At 37.5% G+C, this 24,927-nt stretch overlaps 2 protein-coding genes across 2 annotated transcripts; one reads left to right on the top strand and one right to left on the bottom strand.

Annotated features, from left to right (window-relative positions):
• Window positions 1-258: 258 nt before the first annotated feature.
• Window positions 259-16,549, top strand: LOC141443992 (acyl-CoA Delta(11) desaturase-like). The gene is made up of 5 exons (XM_074109440.1): window positions 259-1,440; window positions 10,514-10,718; window positions 11,613-11,793; window positions 12,539-12,694; window positions 14,147-16,549. Exons 1-5 carry the CDS (start codon window positions 1,423-1,425, stop codon window positions 14,688-14,690), a joined length of 1,104 nt encoding a protein of 367 aa, XP_073965541.1. The 5' UTR covers window positions 259-1,422; the 3' UTR covers window positions 14,691-16,549.
• Window positions 16,550-16,873: 324 nt separating this feature from the next.
• Window positions 16,874-24,383, bottom strand: LOC141443991 (uncharacterized). Its single transcript, XM_074109439.1, has 7 exons — window positions 24,050-24,383; window positions 22,615-22,741; window positions 22,175-22,216; window positions 21,209-21,226; window positions 20,574-20,621; window positions 19,358-19,441; window positions 16,874-18,813 (listed from the first exon to the last, which is right to left on the bottom strand). Exons 1-7 carry the CDS (start codon window positions 24,185-24,187, stop codon window positions 17,549-17,551), a joined length of 1,722 nt encoding a protein of 573 aa, XP_073965540.1. The 5' UTR covers window positions 24,188-24,383; the 3' UTR covers window positions 16,874-17,548.
• Between the last annotated feature and the right edge of the window lie 544 nt (window positions 24,384-24,927).

The following is a 24,927-nucleotide window of genomic DNA, read 5'->3' as shown; positions in this document are numbered from 1 at the left end:
AGAAATAGTTAACATCTTTAAGTATTGGTATGGGAACCAGGTCAATTGCGTTAGATGGGACGGAGCCTTGTCTCGATCGTATGGGCTGGAGTGCGGGGTGAGGCAGGGGGGCTGACCTCGCCAACGCTCTTCAACCTATACGTAAACGACCTCATAGGCGAGCTTAGCAGCACCAGGGTCGGGTGTCACATAGACGGAATCTGTGAGATTTTTTTGCTATTTGAATTTCATTAATGACACTCGAACTATAGCCTAAACATCTACTGTCATCATGGCTTGTTTTAGTCCCTTGTTGAACAATCTACTATTTCAAAATTTGATGAATACAGGTCTAAAAGGGTGTTGACAACGGTAGAAAATACATTTCTGAATTCCAAATTTTTTAACAGACCGCTATTCTTATCTCGTTTCGTTCCGGCCCTAGAAATAGAGTCGTATCAGATATTTATGCACGCTTGTTGTGTCAGATATTGGTGCTGGTGACTGTACAACGCGTTACAAAGGAACCCGTAATATATAATAAATTATTAAAGTGAAAAATATTGTCAATCCTACTATTTAGTATAGATTGTCATGTGCTGGGAAACTCAATAAAACGGGAATTTAATGGTGATAGATACGTTGGATTTGTCTCCCGACAATATTTTCCTGAGCTTTTTTGTTAATTTGATGTTAACGTTTTAAATTGTCGTGACTTTCACTCAAGTCAAAATACCGCAAACAGGAATTATGACGCTAAAACACACAAGTAATATTCCTACGTATATATTATTTATGTCGAGATAAATATTACTCGTGTGTTTTAGCGTGATAAGTCCTGTTTGTGGTATTTTGACTATAATTTGCTGTTAAGTTCCTTCTTATTTCGCAGAAGTTGAATAATATTGTTATTATGATAAAATAAATAATACTTTTAATGGTGCCACAGACAGACACACATAGCGGTCAAACTTATAACACCCCTCTTTTTGCGTCGAGGGTTAAAAATAGCGGTTTTTTTTGATATTTTGGAAATATTTCTTTTTCATGTAATTTATTACAAAGCAACACATTTGATCCTATCTCTCGCTTTTTTCGTGTTGAAGTGAAAGTGACAGATCAAAGTGAAGTTCAAATATTTGGAATTCAGTGAGTAGACCCAGCACTGTCTAGAATAAAAAAAAGTTACTTTGTCTCACGGAGTGAGCAAAATCGCATTTTGCTCACTGATTTTTAATAGCAAAACCTGCCTGTTTGAGCTGCTGAGGTGAAAAGGTATTTAATATTTTTCTTCAATATAGTTGTATCTATCGCTAAAAATCTAATATGCAAATATTTTTAAATATTCTATTGCATATTAAATGACATGTTTAATACTTCTGTCTGAGTTCATTCCGAGCTGTTTCATTCGTCGACCGACCGTTGGAGTGCCAGTACCCACTGATGATGTCTCAGAGAAAGGTAAATCAGAATCAGAATTTTTTTTAGTGTATAGTCACTATACACACTATACTTCAGTGTCACTCAGATGATAGTATAAACGACGCCAAAAAAGACAACTGAAAAGTAAAAAATAATTATGCACTACCTAGCTGTTGCCCGCGACTTCATCTGCGAAGAATTCGTTTATCCCTATCCTGCGGGGACTATGCTGATTTCCCGCAAAATTAGCCTTTCGTCGGAGTCGGGGGACCGCTAAGGTTAACAGAAAACTAAAGTACATATGTTGTATTTTTTAAAAATATTAACCTTAGCGGTCCCCCGACACCGACGACGTTTAGATAAAAAAATATTACTAGGTACTTTTACTAAACTAGATTATGCCCTCGACTTCGTCCGCGTGTACTTTAGTTATAAAGACATATGTTTTAATTGACCTGGTGACCGACACACAGGTTCATCCTAGTTCGGGCACCAGTCTTTGCCAACGGGTCTGACTCCCTTATGTAGTAAACTAAGAACCAATTAACGGAAAAAATTGTAACGGTGGTGGTGGAGAAAAAAATAAATTTTATTATTTTATTATTATCATAATTACCCCGTTATAATTGTGACCATGTGTATCTGTGGTGTATAGCGAAGTACTTAGGTACTGCCGTAAACGATAGGTAACAGTTTACTACAGAGAACGAATCTTACTCTACGAAAACCCGAATATATAATTCGAAAATTGCACTGTAGATAATATTTTGTAATTAGGTAAAAGATAAATAGAACGGATAATCACACAAAAATGAACCTTCCTTATATTATTGATTTTTATTATGCACACCCGATGAGTAATTTTAAGTTAGGTACTGCATAGGTACTTATTAGCAAATTTTATTTCACACATCATTTTAACCCCCCCAATTGAAGTCGGCAACACTATACGGATCATTTTTAAATGTGGCCAGCCATATTTTTAAGTCTAGAATAAGGAAGTCTCATAGAAACTCCCCCCTAAGGAGTAGAAAGCTACTTCTTCTTTCTCTATCTTTGCCTACGCGTGCCTACGCAATCATTTTTAGGCTTCCGACATCCGAACCAAATAGTTCGCCATGTCTATCTGTCTGTCTGTCAGCCCGCGGCTTTGCTCAGGGACTATCAATGCTAGAAAGCTGTAATTTTGCACGGATATATAAGTTTACATATTATGTAAACTTGGGGTGTTTTTTTTTCTCATCCAACCCTGTAGTGTGGGGTATCATTAGATAGGTCTTTTAAAAAAACGATTTTTCGATTCAGTGCTTTGTTTGGGAAATATTCAACTTTAAAGTGCAATTTTTCATTAAAATCGAGCCCCCCCCTCTAAAATCTAAACAGGTGGGTGGAAAAATTTTAAAAAAAATTCAGGATGGTAGCAAGTATATATCAACTTTCAAGGAAAACTATAACGGCTAAGTTTGCTTAAGAATTATTAGTAGTTTATGAGTAAATAGCAGCATAAGGTATAAAATATACCTAAACTTGGAAGATTCCGTATAAAATACGAAATCCTTAGAAAAATATTACTTAATTTTTTCTTAATGGCTACGGTACCCTATTTTGGGCGCGTCCGACACCGGCCGGTTTTTTCTCTTTCACGTAGGAGTTTTGGAAATTATCTATTACTTAATGTTCCTCCCCACTTCTCAAGCAACCTATATGCCAAATGTCAGCTTTCTGCGACCAGTAAAACGAAAAATCCCGTTTTTTTCCGTTCCCGTCAGAATTTCGGGAAATTCTTTTGTAGTGCTCTCTACACTACCAAAGAATAAATGCAAAATTTCAGTTTGTCTAGTAAGTAGTCTAGTCTAGTCTAGTTTTAGTAGTAAAACGAAAATTCTCGTTTTTTCCCGTTCCCGTTTGAATTTTGAAAACTCACTCTCACATGCTCCTTTACACCGTTAAGCAACCTACATCCCGAATTTCAGCTTTCTGCTTCGAGTAAAAACGAAAAACGGGAGCTTTCGATGTTTTTAATACTATTATAATCACTTACTTCGTGCAATTTGAAGAGCTCTAGTAATTATACTAATATTATAAATGCGAAAGTAACTCTGTCTGGTCTGTCTGTCTGTCCTGTCTGTCTGTTACGCTTTCACGCCTAAACCGCTGAGCCGATTTTGATGAAATTTGGTACAGACATAGAATAGACCTTGGGAAAGAACATAGGCTATCTTTTTTTGGCGAAAAAGAGGATTTAGGGGTTGAAATAGGGGATGAAAGTTATATGGTGGAAGTCGTCGTTGTCAAGATAAAACCATGAAACTTGGCTTTTAGGCACTTAATAAGAAATAAATCGATATTTGTTTGAGCTTTTTTGAAAATTTTACCTGGAGGCGGGGTTGAAATAGGGGATGAAAATTTATATGGAAGGTAGTCATTATCGAAGATAAAGCGATGAATCTTTCTTAACTTGCCATTTCGGCACGTGATAACAAGTAATAGATATTTTCGTGGGTTTTTTTAATTCTTCCTCTGAGGGGGTGAAAAAGGGATGAAATTATTATGGAAGATCGTCATTGTCGATGATAAATCAATGGTTCTCTCTATGAAACTTGGCATTTGGGCACGTTAAGAGATAATATATATTTGTTAGCGCGTTTTTTTAAATTCTTCCTGTGAGGGGGGAAATAGGGGATGAACTTTATATGGAAGATCGTCGTTGTCGAAGATAAATCGATAGTTCTTTATGAAACTTGGCATTTGGGCAACATATAAGAAATAAATGGATATTTGTTCCAGCGATTTTGAAAATTTTACCTTTGAGGTGATGTTAGCAGAGGGGACGATGCAGAGTTTAGTAGAGCCTTCTAAGCTCAAGCAAAATGTACGCAATGTGGAGTCATTTTAGATGGCGTATGACATAGACAGTCAGACATGAAAAATTTTAATTCTCAGATTTTTCTTATTTATTGAGGTATATAAGAGCTACCTTTATGCAAAATTCCAAGTTTCCAGGACAGCCGGAAGTACCCTATTACTTTTTCTGTTAAGGCGATTTACATGGGAAACCTTTTTAATGACTGTAGCTTTTAATTGCCTTGACTTTTGAAAGTGATCCTATGAGGGTTCCATTTTTTCTTCTTGAGCTGCGGAACCCTAATAAACATTTATTTGTTCCGGCTTTTTTCAAATTTCGACCTACTTGAAAATATGGGGATGAAATTTCTTAAGGAATTCCAAACAAATTACTATACGTATATTATCGAAATATGTGTAGCTATGCTTAGTAAATGCCGTCTTAATTATTAATCCTACCCTTCTAACTTACAATAAAGGACGTGAGGTGTCAAGAGTTCACTATGAAGAATTAAGTAGCCATTTTATGTTGGCAGGGTAGAATACACGTCGTATTGCTAAAATGTGGCTTCCGAAATATTTATGTTTACCAAAGAACATGGATGAATGGATGGATGAAAAAACAAAAAAAATTGTTTAGGTATATAGCAATGTTTTTAAATACATTATTTTCAGTAACCGTAGAAGTTTCTATGTGCTAATTATTGGCAATGTAGGTGTCCTAAATAAATTATAATTTCCCAAAGTTACTGTTCCACGCAGACGAAGTCGCGGCAAAAGCTAGTTAATTATAGTTCACAGGATTCCGTTGAACTGAATATTCAATCCCGTTTTTCCTTATCCCGTGGGAATTTCCAAAAATCCTATAAAAACCGTTTTTTTTACTATTATGATCACCTACTTCTATGCCAAATTTAAAGAGGCTAGTTATTATAGTTACTGAGATAGGGTCACTCGGAATATCAAATATATAAATCTCGTTTTTTACCGTTTTCGTGGGAATTTTCTAAAAATCCTTCCTTAGTTATGGGTGCCTACATTGTATGAGGTATCTATGTGCAAAATTTCAAGTCTCTAATATCCAGTGGTTTGGGCTGTTTTGCGGGAACTTAGGCTAATTTTGCGGGAAAGCGCATAGTCCCGCGGGATAGGGATAAACGAATTCTTCGCAGATGAAGTCGCGGGCAACAGCTAGGTAGTGTATAATTATTTTTACTTTTTAGTCCTTTTTGGCGGCGTTTTTTTGACAGCGTTTTTTTCGGGCGGTTTTTTTATTAATGTTTCTAAACTGGTATATTATTTTTTTAAAAGTGTACTAGTGTGTAGGATATTTTGGCTGTAGCATCAGCTCATCGTGTTGCCACCATTGCATTGTATGTAAAATAATTACTGATCAAAGGGAATCAAACACGACATATCAGCTATTATTTTTTCAAAAGAGATACTGGTGTGCTGGATATCCTGGCTGCAGCATCAGCTCATCCTGTTGCCACCATTGCATTGTAAGGTAACGGCGCCTATTACCGTGGTACTTAAGGAAGTTTTCAAATGAGTCCCAAAAATTAAGGGTATCAAAGCTCCTTAAAAACGAGAATATATTTTTTATTTAAGAGCGTTTATTGAACTTTCAGTGTCTTAACTTTTTGGGCTCGTTTAGTTATTAGTATTTGATAAAATAATTATTGAAATCAAAATACCCAAATCTTCTATTACCGTGGTAATGGACAGGCTGTGAATCCATTACCGCGAATTGAGCTTCTATTACCGAGGGTATAAAAAAAACGGCAATTTTCTACCATCGGTAAAAGGAACCCGACACTTGTTTTGGAACTTAATACCGAGGGATTAAAAAAGGGTAATGGCTTTGGTTCTGTATAATATTGTATCAAATATTTTTGAGAAAATTTGTAAAAAAACTAAGTATGATTCGAATAGTGTATCCAGCCATGTATTTTATTATGCTCATGCCACCAGTTATAGTTTGATGTATGCACCCTGAGTAAAAGTCACAACTTTATCAAAAAAATCTGCACTTACGGTACCCTAAATGTGAATTATTTTAACAGAAAAAATAAAATGTCACTCGTAATAGGGACTTCTTTAAGAACCTATTACCGCCCAAAGACAATTGAATGGGTCGGTAATAGATTCCAAACATTCTATTCCGAGGGTTATGCGATATACTCATACCATCGTTAATTGGCTTAATTTGGAGTATTGCAAAATCTAATTCCGACCTATAAAACTATAGGATAGAGTTGTTTTGAATTACAAATCAATATACTTATTACATCCTTGGCATATACCAAATTACATAACTGGTAAGTAAATATAAATTTCATCGCAATATTTAAACAACTTGGCAAAATAACGGTTTCTATTAGAAACTACAAAATTCAGTATTGAAGTTTTGCTAAAAATTAAGAGTTTGTTAATACTTTTCATACCACGGAAATAGTTTTTTAAAAGCGTGAATAGATCAAGATTTGAATAACTGTAACAAATTATAAAACGATAATTTATACCAAAATAAAGCTTGAAGAACCAAAACCACCACTTTAACTATTACCGTGATATACCACGGTATTACAATCAACAGATAAAAATGGCACCTATCGCCGCTTATTTTAATTTCCATTTTAATCGTATTTCCGGGCCCAAAAATGTACAAAAAGTATTTAGAACTTGTACAAAAACTATAAAAAGCCATTTAAAAACCTAACATTAGTTCAATTGCCATGAATATTTGTAAAACACTAAATAAGATTCGAGTCTGCTTGTATGTGGTGTCACGCGTTAGTATGGTAAATCCTCTTCCGTCGGTGCCATTTCGGGAAATCACAAATTGCGAGATGTTTGATTCATTCACATACACTAGCGCTAATATATACGTGAGTCGACTTAATAAGCTTTTATCTTGTAAAATATATTTTTTTAAAATCTATCGTTTGGTTATAAAATGCGTATTTTAAATTGCCGCGGTGATGGCCGTCGATTTCGACCCGGTAATAGCGCCGTTACCTATATGTAGAATCAAAACTGATCGAAACGAATCCAAGCACGATATATCTGCTATGGTTTTATCAAAGAGTGTTGTTCCTACTCAGTGTTCTGGATATCCTGGCTGCAGCATCAGGCCGAGAATTCTATAATCATGCAAGTTATAAAGCATACATGGATGTTTCAAATTTGAGGTCGCAAATATGTTTAAAGTAAAGTAAATACCTATTGTGTCTAAGATTCCTACCGCAGCGAACAAAAGAGCTGACAATCTAAAGACGGCTTAACCGATTTTGATAAAACATGTATTAGAACCATCGCTAGAAAACCTGCTTTCAAACTAAAAAACCGCATTTTAAATCGTTCCGGCCGTTAAGAGCTACGGCGTCACAGACAGACACACATAGCGGTCAACTTATACACCCCTTTTTTGCGTCGGGGATAAAATACAGGAGGCCTAACTCTTATACTGTTTCAAAGATAATCAAGAGTTGGGATAATTAATTATTAGCAGTAAATCAGCGTAAAGGTTCTTTATGACTTTTTTTTAAGTTATTATTATTATTATTAATAAATAAAATATGGCTCTGTCCATTGAAGGACAGTTTGCCTGTGTCAGTAGGTTTGCCATTGTACGGTAAAAAAAATCTAAAAAACGAAATATGAGAGGTATATAAGTGGATGAACGATGACCTTTTTTAAAGTTATAAGTTATTAAGTTATTAAATCTTATGTGGATTTTTTGACATCTCTCATGTCTCATGTCACGTCAATGTCACTTGTCAAGTTTGTTTATTTTACAATTTAACTATATAAACAATGACTATTCATAAACAATGGCTATTAGGTACATGCATAAAACAAAGATTTTATAGTTTCGAAAAAAAAAACTTTTTTCCAATATGACGAAAAAGTTAACTATCAGGTAGTTCAGATTAATGAACTGAGCCGTCTGCCAAAGTTAACGGATATAAAAAAAAATATTCAATCCTTATGTCCTTTCTTGGACATCAAACTAACTATATTCATACCGAATTGTAATTAAATCAGTTCAGAGGTTTAAGCTTGCAGTGGTAAAAGACAAACAACCGGACAGACAGATATACAAACAGCGAGATAGAGTAACTATATTAGTAAAGATTCCCAAATAAACTTATAAATGCGAAAGTTGGTGGGTGAAAGGGCAAGTTAGATGAAAGGTTTTATTTACATAAATGTAATTCGCACATGAATTTCGAAGCTAGCTTTAATATAAAAGGTATATTATTTTAAATTTCTGACAAAACTTTTTACAAGCTTTTATTTAGTTTTCACGTCCCGTAGGCATTCTTAATCTGCGGTAACAGTGACATCTTGGTGGTCCTGCCAGGATCATGTCCGCAGGAGGGAACTCCTCAATGGTACGTATTAACGTACCGACTTGAAATTTGGTACGCATATGTAGGTACCTAGTTTAGATGACAATGCAAGTACAGTCAACAAAAGTGCAGTCAGCAAAAAAGCTTGCATTAAAAATGAAATTTTAACAAAAAACTTATTTTCTAGTAGCACATATTAGGTTGTAGCTGCTAGCTACACACTTGGTTGTAGAACTGATTGGTTTTGACACAGCAGCGATGATGAATTTCATTTGTATGGGCGGCGTAAGTTGAGGTCCAATTCGAGCGTTTTTTCGCCATACGTAGGTATAGTTGTGTTGTTGGCTGCGTAACTCGAACGGTAGCGGTTGGGCGGCTACACCTTTGCTCTTAGGTAGGACGGATATATTTGCGCCCGTGTCTACCAGAGAAAGACAATTTTGATTTTTTGTCCGTGACAAATAAGCGGTGTGAGTGCTCATTAACGCCGGGATCCGCCGCCGCAGCCAGCGTTAGTTTTAGTTTTCCGGCATGACGACGATGGGCTTGGAACTGCTCGGCGATTGGCATTTCTTAGCGTCCATGCCGTAGCGACGATGGTAGTAACAATACGGCATGGGCGAGTTTGGCGGCTTCGGTTTTGCGATGCGTTACGGGACCGTGACTGGAAGCGGCGGCGAGGGCGGCTGCTGTGCTGATTGTCTTGCGGTCGTGCCCGCAGCTCAGCGACTTCCAGGGATAGCTTTAATTTCGCTGACGAGGAACTGTGTGTCAATTGTTGGTTGTTGCTGGTAATATGGCTGCGCGGGAGGCGGTGCGGTGGCGGTAACGGGGCGGATGGTGTTGAAATGGCAGCGATGTCTTGGGACGATGTGTGGACTTCCATCATTTTGTCCGCGAGCAGGCCAGGTCTTCGAGCGTTGTCTTCATCTTGAAAGCTTCACTGCAGCAAGCACGGAACGGATGTGTGGCGGCAGGTGTTCGAGCCACATCATTTTGATGGTACTTTCGGGGAATTGTCCTTATTAAGTTGCTGCATCCGCTCTATAACTCACTTTTTTTTGATCTCAGAGCTGCTCAACGAGCTGAGCTTTTGGTTTGCGCCTCATTTCGATTCTCATACAGATTGCGAGGCAGCGCGGTCCTGATTGCATGTTGTAAATGGTAATACTCCTGGTCCGGCGGCTGGTACAGATGAGGTCGCGCTATATTTGAATATCCTGCTTCTCGAGCTGCGCGATCACCTTTGGGCCAGCTGGCTGGCTGGCTTCGTTTGAGGTCGGCGGTGGCTGCTTCAAAGCTGCAGACCACAGGAGCGGTTGGTCGCGCCAGAACGGTGGGACGCGAAGCGACAGCGATATACCGGAGACTTCTTGGATCGACGGTTGTTGCGGTGCAGCTGCAGCGTTTTGAGGGTTCTCTGCGCCAAGGTTTTCTTGCGTGTTCATCTTCTTTAAGTCGTCTGGGTCACCACTTTAGGGATGTTTGGTAGCGGGGTAAGTGAAAACCCTATTGATTGGAGTATAGAAGAAGAAGAGCGTTTATTTACAAAATTATCTAATATATACAAATTTACATAGGCGCAATTCGCGAGGGTATCCGCGATCATAACCACGCCTCCAAAAGGTGGCGTTGATCTGCGCCGGCACTCATCCATCGCGTTGTCGATGTGTGCTGTCGGTGTGGCTCTGCTATAATACGTGCAGCGCCGAAGTTGTACACATTTCGCCCGCAGACGTCGAGCGCAAACACCCGCGCGCACTTCTCAGAGCGGCGAGTGTTTACGCCTGGCGAAATATTTATTCTGGTCCCAGTTTCTGGACAGACGTCATCTTCTACAACCAAGTGTGTAGCTAGCAGCTACAAGGTATTAAAATTTCTGACACAACTTTTTTTTTTACATTTTGTAGAGCATAATGGTGGCAAACGCAACGGAACCAGTTCTAGGAAGTGCGAGAGAGAGAGAAGACTGTGATAAACTGTGGCTCGCAAGCGGCTCCAGGAAGCACGAATTGGCAGCAGTGCCAGTCACATTGTTCACATACTGGCACATCAGTGGCCTGTACGGCTTATATTTAATCTGCACTGTGGCGACATGGCAGACGATTGTATTCAGTAAGTATTTTTATATGTATAGAAAAAATATAAAATATATGTATGTGGAAAAGTACATGTACATTTAATTTTACGAGCTTTTATTTATTGCCATGTGTGTACTTATGTGCTAGTCGAATCTTGCAACCGAATTTCGACCCACTTCCGGCGATGAGATGTACTTTAAATTTGGTGTACCTACTTGGTTAAGTTCGGTGACAATACAGTAATCTGGTATTGAAATTCTGGTGGTCCAGCCAGGATCGTCTCCGCGGGACGGAACTCTTCAACGGTTAATTGCATGGACTTGATATTTGGTCGGAAATGTAGTTTTCCATACATACTTACATAGGTCATCGTAGTACTTACTAATTCGATGACATTAGGTAGGTACATTGCAAGTTAAATAAAAGCTTGTAATAAACAATTTATTGAATCAGGCGTTACTTTGCGGAGGTCCATATCAATGAACTGAAACAATCACTTTGCTCACCCGCGACCTTATGATAGCTAATGTTTATGCAAGAAATGTGTGTTCATGCAGTTCCTCCCCCTCCATACTGTAAGAACACACATAAACCACACAAACCCATCTATTACCACCACACTGCTGACGCGTTTCGAACTCAACCAGAGCTCATCTTCAGAGCAAAACAACCGTTCAACAGACTCTAACATCTCTCGATCTATTCTGCTCTGAAGATGAGCTCTGCTTTAGTTAGAATCGCGTCAGTATAGTGTGGTGGTGGTGATAGATGGGTTTGTGTGATTTGTGTGTGTTCTAACAGTGTGGAGGTGGAGAAACTGCATGAACACAAATTTCTTGCATAAACGTAGACTGTAAGATCGCGGGTGAGTAAACCAATTGTTTCAGCTTACTTGTAGGTAATTAACATTTGTCTCATCTTGTTTCAGCTCTGCTGATGTACAACGCCGGCGCTTTGGGCATCACAGCCGGCGCTCATCGTCTCTGGTCCCACAAGACTTACAAGGCCACCAAGCCTCTGGAGATACTGCTTATGATATTCCACAGTTTCACCAGCCAGAACACCGTGCGCCACTGGGCCAGGGACCATAGGTTCCATCATAAGTACAGGTATTTTTTTTACAAGCTTTTATTTACTACACGTATGTCAAGGCCCAGTGCGGATTGGGAACTATGGCCCAAGCCCTCTTGTTCTGAGAGGAGGCCTGTGCCCAGCAGTGGGACGTATATATGCTGGGATGATGATGATGATGTCAAGGACTGGCCTTACATAAAAAAATATATTCATTAGTATTTTCGTTTCACCCATAAAATTCAATTTTCTTTTGAGCAGTACGTTCGTCGTATTATGTGCGGGTCAAATCTTGCAACCGAATTTTGTAATATTTGGCATACCTACTCGTGTAAGTTTGTTGAAAATACATTAATCAGGTAGTGACATCTTGGTGGCCCAGCCAGACCAGGACTGTCTTTTTTTTTATTTATTGTAAATATTAATATACACATATTATCATACGACGTATTTCGCCAAATTGCAAAACAATTTGTTGGCGAACCAAACACTCATTTTAACAATATTCTCCGCTCCGCAGGACGGAACTCCTCAACGGTTAGTGGCATCGACTTGAAATTTGGTACGAAAATGTATTTTAGATGACAATTCAAGTTGAGTCAGCAAAAAAAGCTTCTATTAAAAATTATCTGGGGGCACGGTAGTGCCACTGCCAAGACAAAATGCTTTTAACTAACTTTTTAACTAAAAAAATTTATTTGTGTGTCTATGTCTAGTTTGTGTGTAAAAAAGACTCTTATTTCTCTCAATTTTATCGTCCCATAACATTTATTTATGTTACAGTGACACAGACGCTGATCCCCACAATGCCACGCGAGGGTTCTTCTACTCCCACGTGGGCTGGCTGCTGGTTAAGAAACATCCGGAAGTCCTAAAACGGTCACGGACCATAGATATGTCGGACATATACAATAACCCTGTGTTGCGGTTCCAGAAAATGTGAGTACAAAAAAAAGAATATTTCAATCGATTCACATACTGTAAAATACTATTCGAATATGCTGAAAAAAATGTGCTAAATTTGAAATGCGAGAAGAGTAGCGCCATCTAGTGTTGAATAGAAGAACTAACACACTAACTGTTTCATGACAGTCTAACCGCTACATGCAAGTCATAATTATTGGTACAGTCAACGTCATAAATAAGTGATCACTTTTGTACTTTGTCATTTTAACGTCATGTTTGAAAAGCCATACGAAATTGTGTACCGACTGAAAGCGACAAGGTACAAAAGTGATCACTTATTTATGACGTTGACTGTACGATTCCGATCCTATTTATGACAAGCGTAAACAAAGACGCTATTAACCCAACCATAGACATTTAGTAATGTGAAAACCTAGAATCTATTGCATAATAATCAATCTGTACAGTTAATCGATTATTTATTAGGTAATTGAATAGATCAACGTATTATTGTCTATTTTATTATTCACAATACTTGATTTAATTCCAAAGACTGTTTATTCAATTATAAAAGCAGTAACCATTTTTTAATTTTAAGGTAAATATCGCTTATTCAATCGAGTATTAATCGATTTTTAAAATGTCAAATTTTCCACCATCTCTACGCTAGTATGTTTCAATCTAGTTTCAATCAAGAAATAACGTCAGATTTTGATCAAGTGTTTTTTTTTATTATTTTCGGTCATCGTTCATCCACCATTACCTCTCATATTTCGTTTTCTAGAATTTTTTCACCGTACACAACAAAACCTACTAGACACTGGCAAAATTGTCCTCCAATGGACAGAGCCATATTTTTCTAAAAATCTAATCTAATCTAAGTGAATTTTTGTGTAAAGTCTAGTTAAAAGACGAGAATTAAAATGTGGGAACCAGTTCGTGAAATGAAACGGAGCAGTAGCTTGTAGTTGCCTTTATTGGCCAGCGAATTCAAAAAAAATTGATACAAATCGTATAAAATTACGTTAGAAAAGAAAACACAATGAACACACACGTCTGTTTACGTTCTTCGTACGTCGTCAACTGCCATAACATCTCATTTGTTCTTCACTGAAACTCAGTATTCATTCTTCGTTCAAATTCAAACGTACATCATCTCATCACGCTTCAATACACGCATACTACACTCCACATTAGTGTTATTGATTCGATCCAGTGGGTGTTTATACATGATTTTTGATGAAATCGTTTTTTTACACTTTTAATAAATTGGATACTTAGGCATAACGTAAAATAATCGACCCAGACGTCCGGCTACATGCAGTGTCTTAGCCAACCTCGACATTGGCAGAATCATCAAACGATTGATGGAGCCACTTTTTACCTGACTTCCCGAAGGAGGGTTATGTTTTTCCTAAATTTGAATTGAATTGTGTAGCTAATAGTGACAATGTCATATAAATACGTATCTAATATTTGTTACAGATACGGGGCCCAAGTGATATTATCCTGCGCCTACATCCTCCCATCTTTAATACCGATGCTTTGGGGGCAATCCTTCAGCGATTCCTGGCACATCAACTCGCTGCGAATAATTCTAAACCTCCACGCTTCTTGTCTAGTAAACAGCGCCGCCCATGCTTTCGGAAACAAACCATATGACAAAAACATAGCCGCTACACAGATTTCTATATTATCTTTTGTAACTTTAGGAGAATGTTTCCACAATTACCATCATGTTTTTCCATGGGATTACAGAACGGCTGAGTTAGGGAATAATCGATTGAATTTAACGACGATATTCATCGATTTCTTCGCGTGGATAGGTTGGGCGTATGATTTAAAAACAGCCACTGATGAGATGATTGAAAGTAGAGCTAAGAGGACTGGTGATGGGACGAATTTATGGGGATGGGGGGATAAAGATTTAGTTAAAAGTGGGGAGAAAGTAGAGGAGATATTTTATGGGTGGGGGGATAAAGATATGAAGGATACGAGCGGTGTCAAAGTGTTGTATACACAGGGATAGTTTGAAAGTTAGGTTGTTGCCGTTTCAAATATCATTAGGATTGACTGTCTATAAAGTTGCCAGCTGTGATAAACATTAGTTCGGTCATTAGATACTTTTTACACACACTAGTCATGCTCTTAAAATATTACTTTAGTCTCTGCATATCGGGACTAAAGCTCCTTATTAATCTCCGTGCAAAATTACAGCTCTCTAGCATTGATAGTCCCTGAGCAAAGCCGCGGACGGACAGACAGACAGACAGACAGACATGGCGAAACTATAAGGGTTCCGTTTTGCCATTTTGGCTCCGAAACCCTAAAAAGATTTAATTTCGTGAATCACGATTAATGATTACGAATATGAATCTATTAAGTATGAATTTGTTTTATTATGCTTTTGAAATATTTTTCAAATTTGATCTGTTAGCTAAATATGCAAGCATTTAAAGCGTCTTACTTTACACACACACAAAAAAACCGCGGAAAGATTTTTTTGCTATTTGAATTTCATTAATGACACTCGAACTAAACATCTACTGTCATCATGGCTTGTTTTAGTCCCTTGTTGAACAATCTACTATTTCAAAATTTGATGAATACAGGTCTAAAAGGGTGTTGACAACGGTAGAATAGTACATTGTGTCTTAAGGGCGGTAAATAAGGAATTACGAACGAGAGTCTATAACAAGCCCGAAGTCGAATACTGAGGGCTTTAATGAGTCGATGTTCGTAATTCTAGTACCGCCCGTGCGACATACAATGTTTTTCATCACATTTGCGAGTAAAATATTATATTTCTAAAATAAAAAAAATATTGGCGATACCTTAGGCTGCCCGCTGCCCTCCCCCTCCCGCAGCATGCACCGCAACGTGCGTGTGCATGTGGTCCTACAGCAGCAGCGCGCGCATGTCGCAGCACCATCAGTACGGGCACTGACTCATTGACCGACCTTGGGCTTCATGACAAGAAAATTAGTACGGGCAATGACTCATTTATCGACCACGGACGGGCTTCATGACATGCACATTACGGTTTACGGTCGAGGGTTTCATTTGGGGGGTTGCAACTAAGGTAGCCTGCATGTTACGACACTGTTTACGAGCAAGTGTGATGAAAAATACATTTCTGAATTCCGAATTTTTTAACAGACCGCTAAAGGGATTCTTATCTCGTTTCGTTCCGGCCCTAGAAATAGAGTCGTAAGTATCAGATATTTATGCACGCTTGTTGTGTCAGATATTGGTGCTGATGACTGTACAACGCGTTACAAAGGAACCCATAATATATAATAAATTATTAAAGTGAAAAATATTGTCAATCCTAGTAATTTAGTATAGATTGTCATGTGCTGGGAATCTCAATAAAACGGGAATTTAATGGTGATAGATATATACGTTGGATTGGATTTGTCTCCGACAATATTTTCCTAAGCTTTTTTGTTAATTTGATGTTAACGTTTTAAATTGTCGTGATTTTCACTCAAGTCAAAATACCGCAAACAGGACTTACTTATAAAGCTAAAACACACGAGTATGTATTATTTATGTCGAGATAAATATTACTCGTGTGTTTTAGCGTGATAAGTCCTGTTTGTGGTATTTTGACTATAATTTGCTGTTAAGTTCTTATTTCGCAGAAGTTGAATAATATTGTTATTATGATAAAATAAATAATACTTTTAAAGGTGTTTTATTTTTTATTTACAGTTTGCTATAGGCCATAGTGTCTTAAAAATTCTTATTAGTCCGCCAGTTATTGGAAAAGTTTTTTTTCCACTGTTACTATTTCATTACCTCGCAATCAAAGTGAAAACCAGTGTAAAACTCGAGCATTAAACCCATTTTTCCCTCGACGTGTCTATTCACCCTCGTCGTACCGCCTCGGGTAGCTACATGAACGTCTTGGGTAAAATGGCTCGCTTTATGCTCTTGTTGTACGATCTATTTTATCATTTAAACAAAATATTATTATGAAGCTAGTTAAACTTTTTACGACAGTGTGACGTCTCGTGCCCCTACTTTTGAAATTTCACGCGTTTCATCTTTACATTTTTTTGTTTCATTGGCAAAAGAAAAAATACCTGTTCAATACTTTCCGATAATCTAAATGGCGAACTAAATTACAGATGTGTAAGTTGGGGAAAGTTTCCAAAAAGTTGGAAAAGTGCTAAAGTGATCAGATATACTGAAAGATAAAAACTGGGAAAGAATAACATTTTTATTGATTACTCTAACATAGAATAACATCATAAAATTAGCTTAATATAGCCTTCATAAAATCGGAGCTGTCAGTGCTACAAAAAAAATATAACACACAACATTGACTATAGGGTTGTGTTCATATTTATAGCTCCGATCCGATCTTGCTCCGATGATTATGTCAAACCGTTTAAATCATCAACCACTGGAGAAAAATTTCATTGAAGAGTTTCAAACAAGTAAAAAAATATATATGAAGAAACAACTATTTATGAAGCACTAGCATTGACCCGTGGCTTCGCACGCTTAAGCCATTAGATTTAGCAGTTGTATATGAATTTCATTATATTGTAAAATTTCCCGTGGGAATTCCCGAAACCGTGGATTTCATTAACGTTGCGAAAGCAACCTCGCTCTAATTTTGTCTCTAATCCTTGTGTGTGACAAAACCTTTGTCACACAAATCGCACATATGCGGTTTGTCTTTGCAAATGCCTGTTCAGTGCGTTCTGGTTAGGATGTTTTTTTTCACACAGATGGCAAGCGCATGGCTTATTCAAATATAGGTACTAACTAGCAAAGTGAAAGAAAATGTGCTATCCAAAGAGAGGCTAAAGGCAGTTCCAATTCAAATACTTTGTGAACACCTAACACTTCAATAAAATGATTTTTAGTGACCTAAATTTTCCTCTTAAGATTGGCTATGGTGAAAGCATTCACCAAACTATCATAGTGGTCCTCTTGTTCAGTTTTCATTACCATTTTGTGCACTTTCATTTTGTGTTTCTTCAGAGTCCTCAGTTGGACAAAACCTTTGTCACACAGATCGCACATATGCGGTTTTATGCCGCTATGTCTTTGCAAATGCCTGTTTAGTGCGTTCTGTTCAGGATATTTTTTTTCACACAGATGGCAAGCGTATGGCTTGTTCAAGTGTGCTAGCATATGTTTTTCTATGTTAGGCACTGTACGCTTACAAACATCGCATTTCTCTTTTACAACGGGCGGTTTGTTAGGATTATGAAACCTATTGTTATGCCTCACTAACATATGTTTTTGTTTGAAGTCTCTCTTACATATAACGCAGCCAAAAGGCCTCTGGCCGGAGTGCTCAAAAATGTGTCGCTTCAAAGTATATTTCCCAGAAAACGCCTTCTCGCACAAATGGCATTTATACTGCTTCTCAATTTGATTCAGATGTCCCCTATAGTGGGAAATATGCTGGCCGCGAGTGGGAAAAACTGAATCGCACAATTTGCATTTATAACCAGAATTGTCGTGTAATTTTTGGTGTGCCTTCAAAGCTTCTCTAGTTGGATATTTTTTGTCGCAATTATCGCAGGCGAACGGACGCTCCCCAGTGTGAGATCTCATGTGAACCCGAACGTGTTTCGCGGCGGAGAATTTCTTCCCGCAAACCTCACACTCATACTTCCTGACTTTCTCATGAACAGTTTGTATATGAGTTTTTAGATTACTCTTATCATTACTACAAACACCGCATTGATCACAGATTAATTTAGTGAATGTACCATCGTGCTTCCGCAGATGTATCCTCAAGACGTGTTTGTTGTGGAATATCTTTTGGCAGACGTCACACTGGTAGTGTCTCTCTTTGGTATGCGACGAATTTATATGTTCTGTAAGCGAATGTTTCGAGCCGACTTTTCTAAAGCAATGCGGACATTGGAACGGTTTGGTGTCGAGATGCACTTCGGCGTTGTGTAATCTGAATTTGTTTTCTCTGGCGAAAATTTCACTGCAATGTGAACATTTGTATCCTACGTAATGCTCCTCGTTTATATGAACGTTTAGTTCGTCTAGATTGTCGTAGGTAATGCCGCAAACTCTGCAGGAGAACACTTCGCCTGTTTCAGTTTTCACTTTGACAACACAGGATTCCTCCTCCTTAGGTTTCTTTAGTTTTATTTGTTTCGTTTTGTCTGGAAAAGTCAGTCAAATTAAAACATCACTGGCGTTCAGTTTGCCCAACACCTCGGAGCAATGCTTAGTAAATATTAATATAGGTACACCGTGTTTTTCTCTATTTCCGTTAACTTCGGCGAACGGCTCAGCACATTGATAACAATTTCCTGCTAGCTTTATGGCCAAATAACAAAAAACGTAGTTGTTGTTCATACATTATAATAACTTCACGGTAATTGTTAAAGGCCAAGTTATAAAATTTACAAACTTAGCGAATGACATTGTCGTGACACATAAAAGAGACATCACACTTTTTAATATTCTTTTGCTAAATATGTTTGAATTACAAATCTTTCAGATTGAGCATTAAAAAAACATAATTAAGAAACTTTAACACTGTTTTATTGCGTATAATTAATTATCTTTTAAACAGTAAGAGTTAAACCACTAGTATCTCGGAGAAATTAACTTCATTTGACCTGTAGAATAGCTAGAATGTTATCTTAAAGTTAACGGAAATCGAAAATAACACGGCAATACCTTTAGGTAGCAAAAAAATACCTTTAGGCCTAATCTTCTTCTTAGTGGTTTTCTTCTCAATAGCAGGTCCCACATCAATTGATATCTCAATGACTTCCGTGGCGTCTGAAATAGAATTTAAAGTTTTTACAGATGCAACATTTTTTTACATCTCTTTATATTAAAAAGTAAAAGTTCCTATCTACCTGTGTTTTTGGAGAAGATACGTATTCAATTAAGCTTCCAAGAGTAAAAGGTAAACCAAATATTAATAAGAAATAGCAGTTAACTAGCAGATTTCATTGAAATGTTAGGAGGTATTTCTGAAATCTTCGATTTTGTCCCATTCGGTGACGAGACCCTTGGTCGGTGGGGTCCTAGCACTTTAAAACTTTTTAAAGAAAGGACCATGCGTCAAAATGGACCAAAACCCAACAGAGCTGAGAGTTAGGTCACTAAAAAGGTCTGCTTACTTTATTTCGTTCTATGGGCACAAAGTTGAACTCCATTGCATAACTGAGATACTCATATTTTAGACAGAGTAAATATCTATGAGAAACTGTGTTTTTCTTGGAGAATATCGGTAGAACCCCTTATATAAAATCTTGCTGGTATGAAATATTGGAGAACAATGTTAAGGCTACAAACATATTTTTATTTGACACAACTTGTACACGAGAAAATCTGTCTTAATTATCCTCCAGGATTTTGACCTATCTCAGCTTTGCAATGGAATTAAAATTGGTGCCCATAGAATGATATGAAGTCCACGTAAAGACCTTCTTCTCCTTCTTCCCAGCCTACATACGTCCCACTGCTGGGCACAGGCCTCCTCTCAGAACAAGAGGGCTTGGGCCGTAGTTCCCACGCGGGCCCAGTGCGGATTGGGAACTAAAGACCTATTAATGACATAATGCCCAGCTCTGTTGGTGTTTGGTACACTTCCCATACAAAGTTACCCATGGTCCTTTCGAAAAGTTTAGTAAAGGGGTACTCTTTTAACCTTTTCGCCGCCACGTCGAATACAAAAGCCCATCCCTACCCATACGCCAGGCTTCTATATTGCAATGCCTAAAATTGAACCTTAACTCAATTGGACGAAGGTTGCTTTTGCATTGAAGTAATGGACGTATATATAGGTCGTTGGCGTCGAAAAGGTTAAGCAATTTGTTATTGTTTTAGGTTTTATTTTATTTTATGTAAGTACAATAAATAAATACACAAGAAGTGCTCGTTAGAAGAAATCAAGATAAATTACCTTCTTTTTTAACATTCTTCAGTGCTTTTGGCACCTTGATGGTTATTTCTGTAAATAAGAAAGCTAGGTAAGAGCCTATGTATGTTAAGTCTAACAAACTGGGTATATTATATTCTATAGCTTGAAATTTGATAGGGAAATGCAGTTTAGACGACAATGCTAGTACAGTTAGCAAAAAATGATTGTAATAAAAACTACATTTTTAACACAAGCTTTATTTCTACGAAACTTCATTAAACAGAGAATATAAGCACAGAATAAGTAATAACATAGAATAAAAAATATATTTTGTTTATTTTAAGGAAGCAATATTCTATGTATGTAGGTAAACATATTATTCCGAAATGATACTTGTATCAAATCCATTTGTCAGATTGACTTGTGGTTTGTGGATATGTAAATCTGAATACAATGCAAAAATCTACTAGTTACAAAAAAAACGTGTTGTAATACAAATTTAAAATGAAATCTGACTCAATTTAAGAACCGGCTCGACCAACACATTAATAATACAAAGAATACTTAACCAAGGAACAGCTAGATACAGGCACCTATCAGTTGCTTGCAACTGCCTGCCTGATAATTTATATAATAATAATAATAATAATAATTTGATTATAATGAAAAAATCTTACCAGACAGATCGTCGTCCTCTGCAAAAAAACATAATAAAGTTTAGTTGTAAATTAATATACTAGGTACATCTTATAGGAAAGAAGTCTTGACAGGACATCAACGCCCATTCTAAACCAATTTTGCATAAACACTCCTTCATGTCAACAAAGAATAAGAACATATAATTTTAAACCCTTTTTTTCCGTACATAATATTACATTAAACATTATTCAGCATTATTAGGAGCCAAATTATTTCTTCATTTAATAAGGTCCTGGCGCTTCGCCGGCCGCTACCCCGGCGCGCTCGCTTCGCTCGCTCAGCTCGCGCGTTGTGTTCGAAATAGTGCCTAACACTTCTCGCTTCGCTTGTCGTTGTATCTAATTTTTCACCCATTTCTTATTGTAGTATTAGCATTAAACTTTCCAACTATGCGTAGATAAGTCCTTGAATGTTATTTTTTAATGTGGCAATAATTAAATGTTTTTTTATTAAAGTCAAAATCAAAATATCTTGATTCAATTTAGGCTATAACAAGCACTTATGAAAATCAAAAAATCTACCACCGGTTCTGAAAAACCTCTGTTGAGAAGAATCTGGCAAGAAGCTCAATGAGGTATATATTTTTAAACAGATTTATAACAGTACGTAGATAACAATTTCAAATTTCAAATGATTTATTCAGTAAATAGGCCGCAATGGGCACTTTTACACGTCATTTTTTTTTAAACTACCAGCGCTTTCGGAAAGACCATAATTGCCAAGAAGAATGCGCCGCAAGAAACTTGGCAGAAAGTCATTTTTTCATAATAATATAATTACAAATAAAATACTATATTATACAATTAAAGAAAAAAAAATACAAAAAATAATAATAATAAAAATACAGGGATGTATGGGGTCCCTTACTTACAATACTAAACACTAACTATATCTAATAGATAGTAGATAGTACGGAACCCTATATAAAAACTGTTAAAACTCACCCAAGTATTCTGGTTCCATTTTGACATTGCTCAGCAGTTCATCTGAAAATAAATAATGGATGTTTGAGATAAATAACTGGTCAGTTTAAAAAAAAAAACGACTTCTAAATAAGAAAGTTTCTAGGCCTTGCTGTAGATCAGAGGTTCATGTCAGGCAAAAATATATTCTTTGTATCGAAAAGTATGAGACTATGCCCGCTAGCACGTTTCGTAACCAACCGTCGCCGTCGCGTGTCATGTATGCGCTTGACATTCCGTTTGACACTCCGTCTGACACGCTCCTATTACGGCCATGGTACGACACGGAGTAATGTGTAGAACCCTTAAACTGGAAAACATGTTAATAACCAAAGCTCGGATAGGGAGAGCTGTTTTGAGTTGGCATAACATTGTTAACCACTAATTCAATGAATTATTTTACAGTAGTTCTTTAGACATACTTTTGCAGTACTCCTCAAACTTGGTTTCGCAGTCCAGCACCATCTTTTTGAATGCGCTTGCGCCGCGCAGCTTCGATATGCAAGCGTCGCATATTGAGAAACTGGCATTGGCTGGAGGAGGCTTTATCTGTAACATTTGATGATCTGATGACTTACCTATCACACACATAAACATTTATTTATCTAATACAAACATGGTCCTTGGTAATACTAGACGACCCGGCAGACATTGTCCTGCCCGAAAAAACAGTACAATATAACTTAACCAACAAAAGGATGGAAAACCCCCGACATAGCCACTTCAAACTGTGGTAGGTATATATAATACCCCTCTTTGCATCAGGGGTTAAAAATTATGATGACCAACCAAACATAGCCAACAACCGCGCCATCTAGTGGGTCCAATAGCATTGTCAAACCATCAACCAACCTTATTTTGCCATATCCATTACTTAAGTGAATACTTTTCTAGGCAAATAACTTGTTGTGTGTGGGGTGGGGATGTGGTCATAACTGACAGTTACGAAACCCATGAACATTTAGAGTGGGAAAGTACACATCCATAGAAACTGACAGGAGCTTCTATGGGTGTGCGTGTACACGATAAACAGGGTCGGTATTTCCATCCCGGTATTATCCGAGCTGGGAAAGATTGTCACCATTCTTTGGCAAATGTATGGGACGTCAACATGACATTGGTAGATCAAATGTTCCACCCTGGAACTTGATTCAGTTTCCTTAACTGCTGCAAGATGATTGGATGGTGGACAGAGGGCACAGGGGGGCTACTACGACATTCGAAAATCGAAGTTCATTTTGTGCCACCCCTCTCACTCTCGTTCACCTGTTTGAGAGCTTGATGCCACAGACAAACAGAAAGACAGGCAGACAAACAAACAAACAGACACACAGAAAACAGACAGACATTGGTGTTAAACAGATAACACTACTCTTTGCTTCAGGGGTTAAAGTGAATAACATGGACAAAAAGATTTTTTTGGTGCATTTTAGGCTGTGGCTGCACTGAGGCGGTGATGAGCGGAGCGGAGAGGAGACGTGTAGGGTTCGACCAATCATATTAGTTGAATCCACATCAAACTCAAACTCACAACATTTATTGACAAGAAAAACACACTACATCACAACAAAAACACAGTAAAAACATGAATAGGAGAAGAGAGGAAAATAAAGAGACATTGTGCTGTAGTGTGATGCCAAAAGGACTCAGCTCAGCACATCTTGTCTCCGCCTCATTATCATCAGACGCGTAGGGATTGGTCGATCCTTACACATCTCTCTGCTCTGCTCGTCTCCGCCTCAGTTGAGCCGCAGCCTTATGTCTGAGATTTATGATGATATAGCGGACTGTCAGCGCCTGTGATAAGTATACAGTTGATTCTTTCAAATTGATTGTTACATGTAAGGAGATACTTACACTAACGCCCAGTGTTTCAATCAGCAAATTGAGATAATTTTCCACGGAATTATCAACTATATATTCATTAAGATTTTTGAATATTCCATCCGCATGACAGCAACGACACAGAGCTTCCAAATTCCATATTTCAGCCATTTTTCATACAAAACTAAAACAACGAACTTGAAAAAACTCAACCAACCCAACACTGGCACAAAAACATGTCGAACTAAATACTAGAATCTGAGATGAATTAAGGTTCTCTAGGCCGCTAACTTGCTGCCCCAGCAAGTTTGATTGCTCCATAATAATCCATAATAATTATGATTCAATTGTATTTGTAAGAGTAAATAAAATTGAATATTACGTCTTATTAGATTAGACAGATGAATGACAGTGACAGTCTGACAGCCAGCTCTGAAGGGCTACTACAAAACTCGAAGCTCGAAATTCATATCGTACCGTCCCTCTCGCTTTCGTATTAAATGGCACATGTGTCAGAGGAACCGCACGACACGAACTTCGAGTTTCGAGTTTCATAGTAGCCCTGCTGCTCAGCTCCCGTCCACCATTTTAATTATGCGAGGCAAAGGCATTTGGCGCCGTAGAGCCTTTGTCAATAAATATCAATAAATAATTATCATCGCACAATTGACACCATATTAACCGACTTCCAAACTAAGCAAAGCTTGTACTATGGTATGGGTAATTTTATTGTGAGGCGCTATCTTTTGATATATGATTGAACTATCTTGAAAAACATCGAGCGTTATTCGCTTACAATATCTATGATTTTGAAGTAAAATGAACATAATAATATCTTCAAATCGCAATTTACTTTCGTTAAAACATCATAATCAATTTGCATAAGGCATCAATAATACAATATTTTAGCT

The sequence above is a fragment of the Choristoneura fumiferana genome, chromosome 28, assembly GCF_025370935.1.
Source record: "Choristoneura fumiferana chromosome 28, NRCan_CFum_1, whole genome shotgun sequence".
Taxonomy (NCBI): Eukaryota; Metazoa; Arthropoda; class Insecta; order Lepidoptera; family Tortricidae; genus Choristoneura; species Choristoneura fumiferana.
This window is presented reverse-complemented; position numbering and strand designations above follow the sequence as displayed.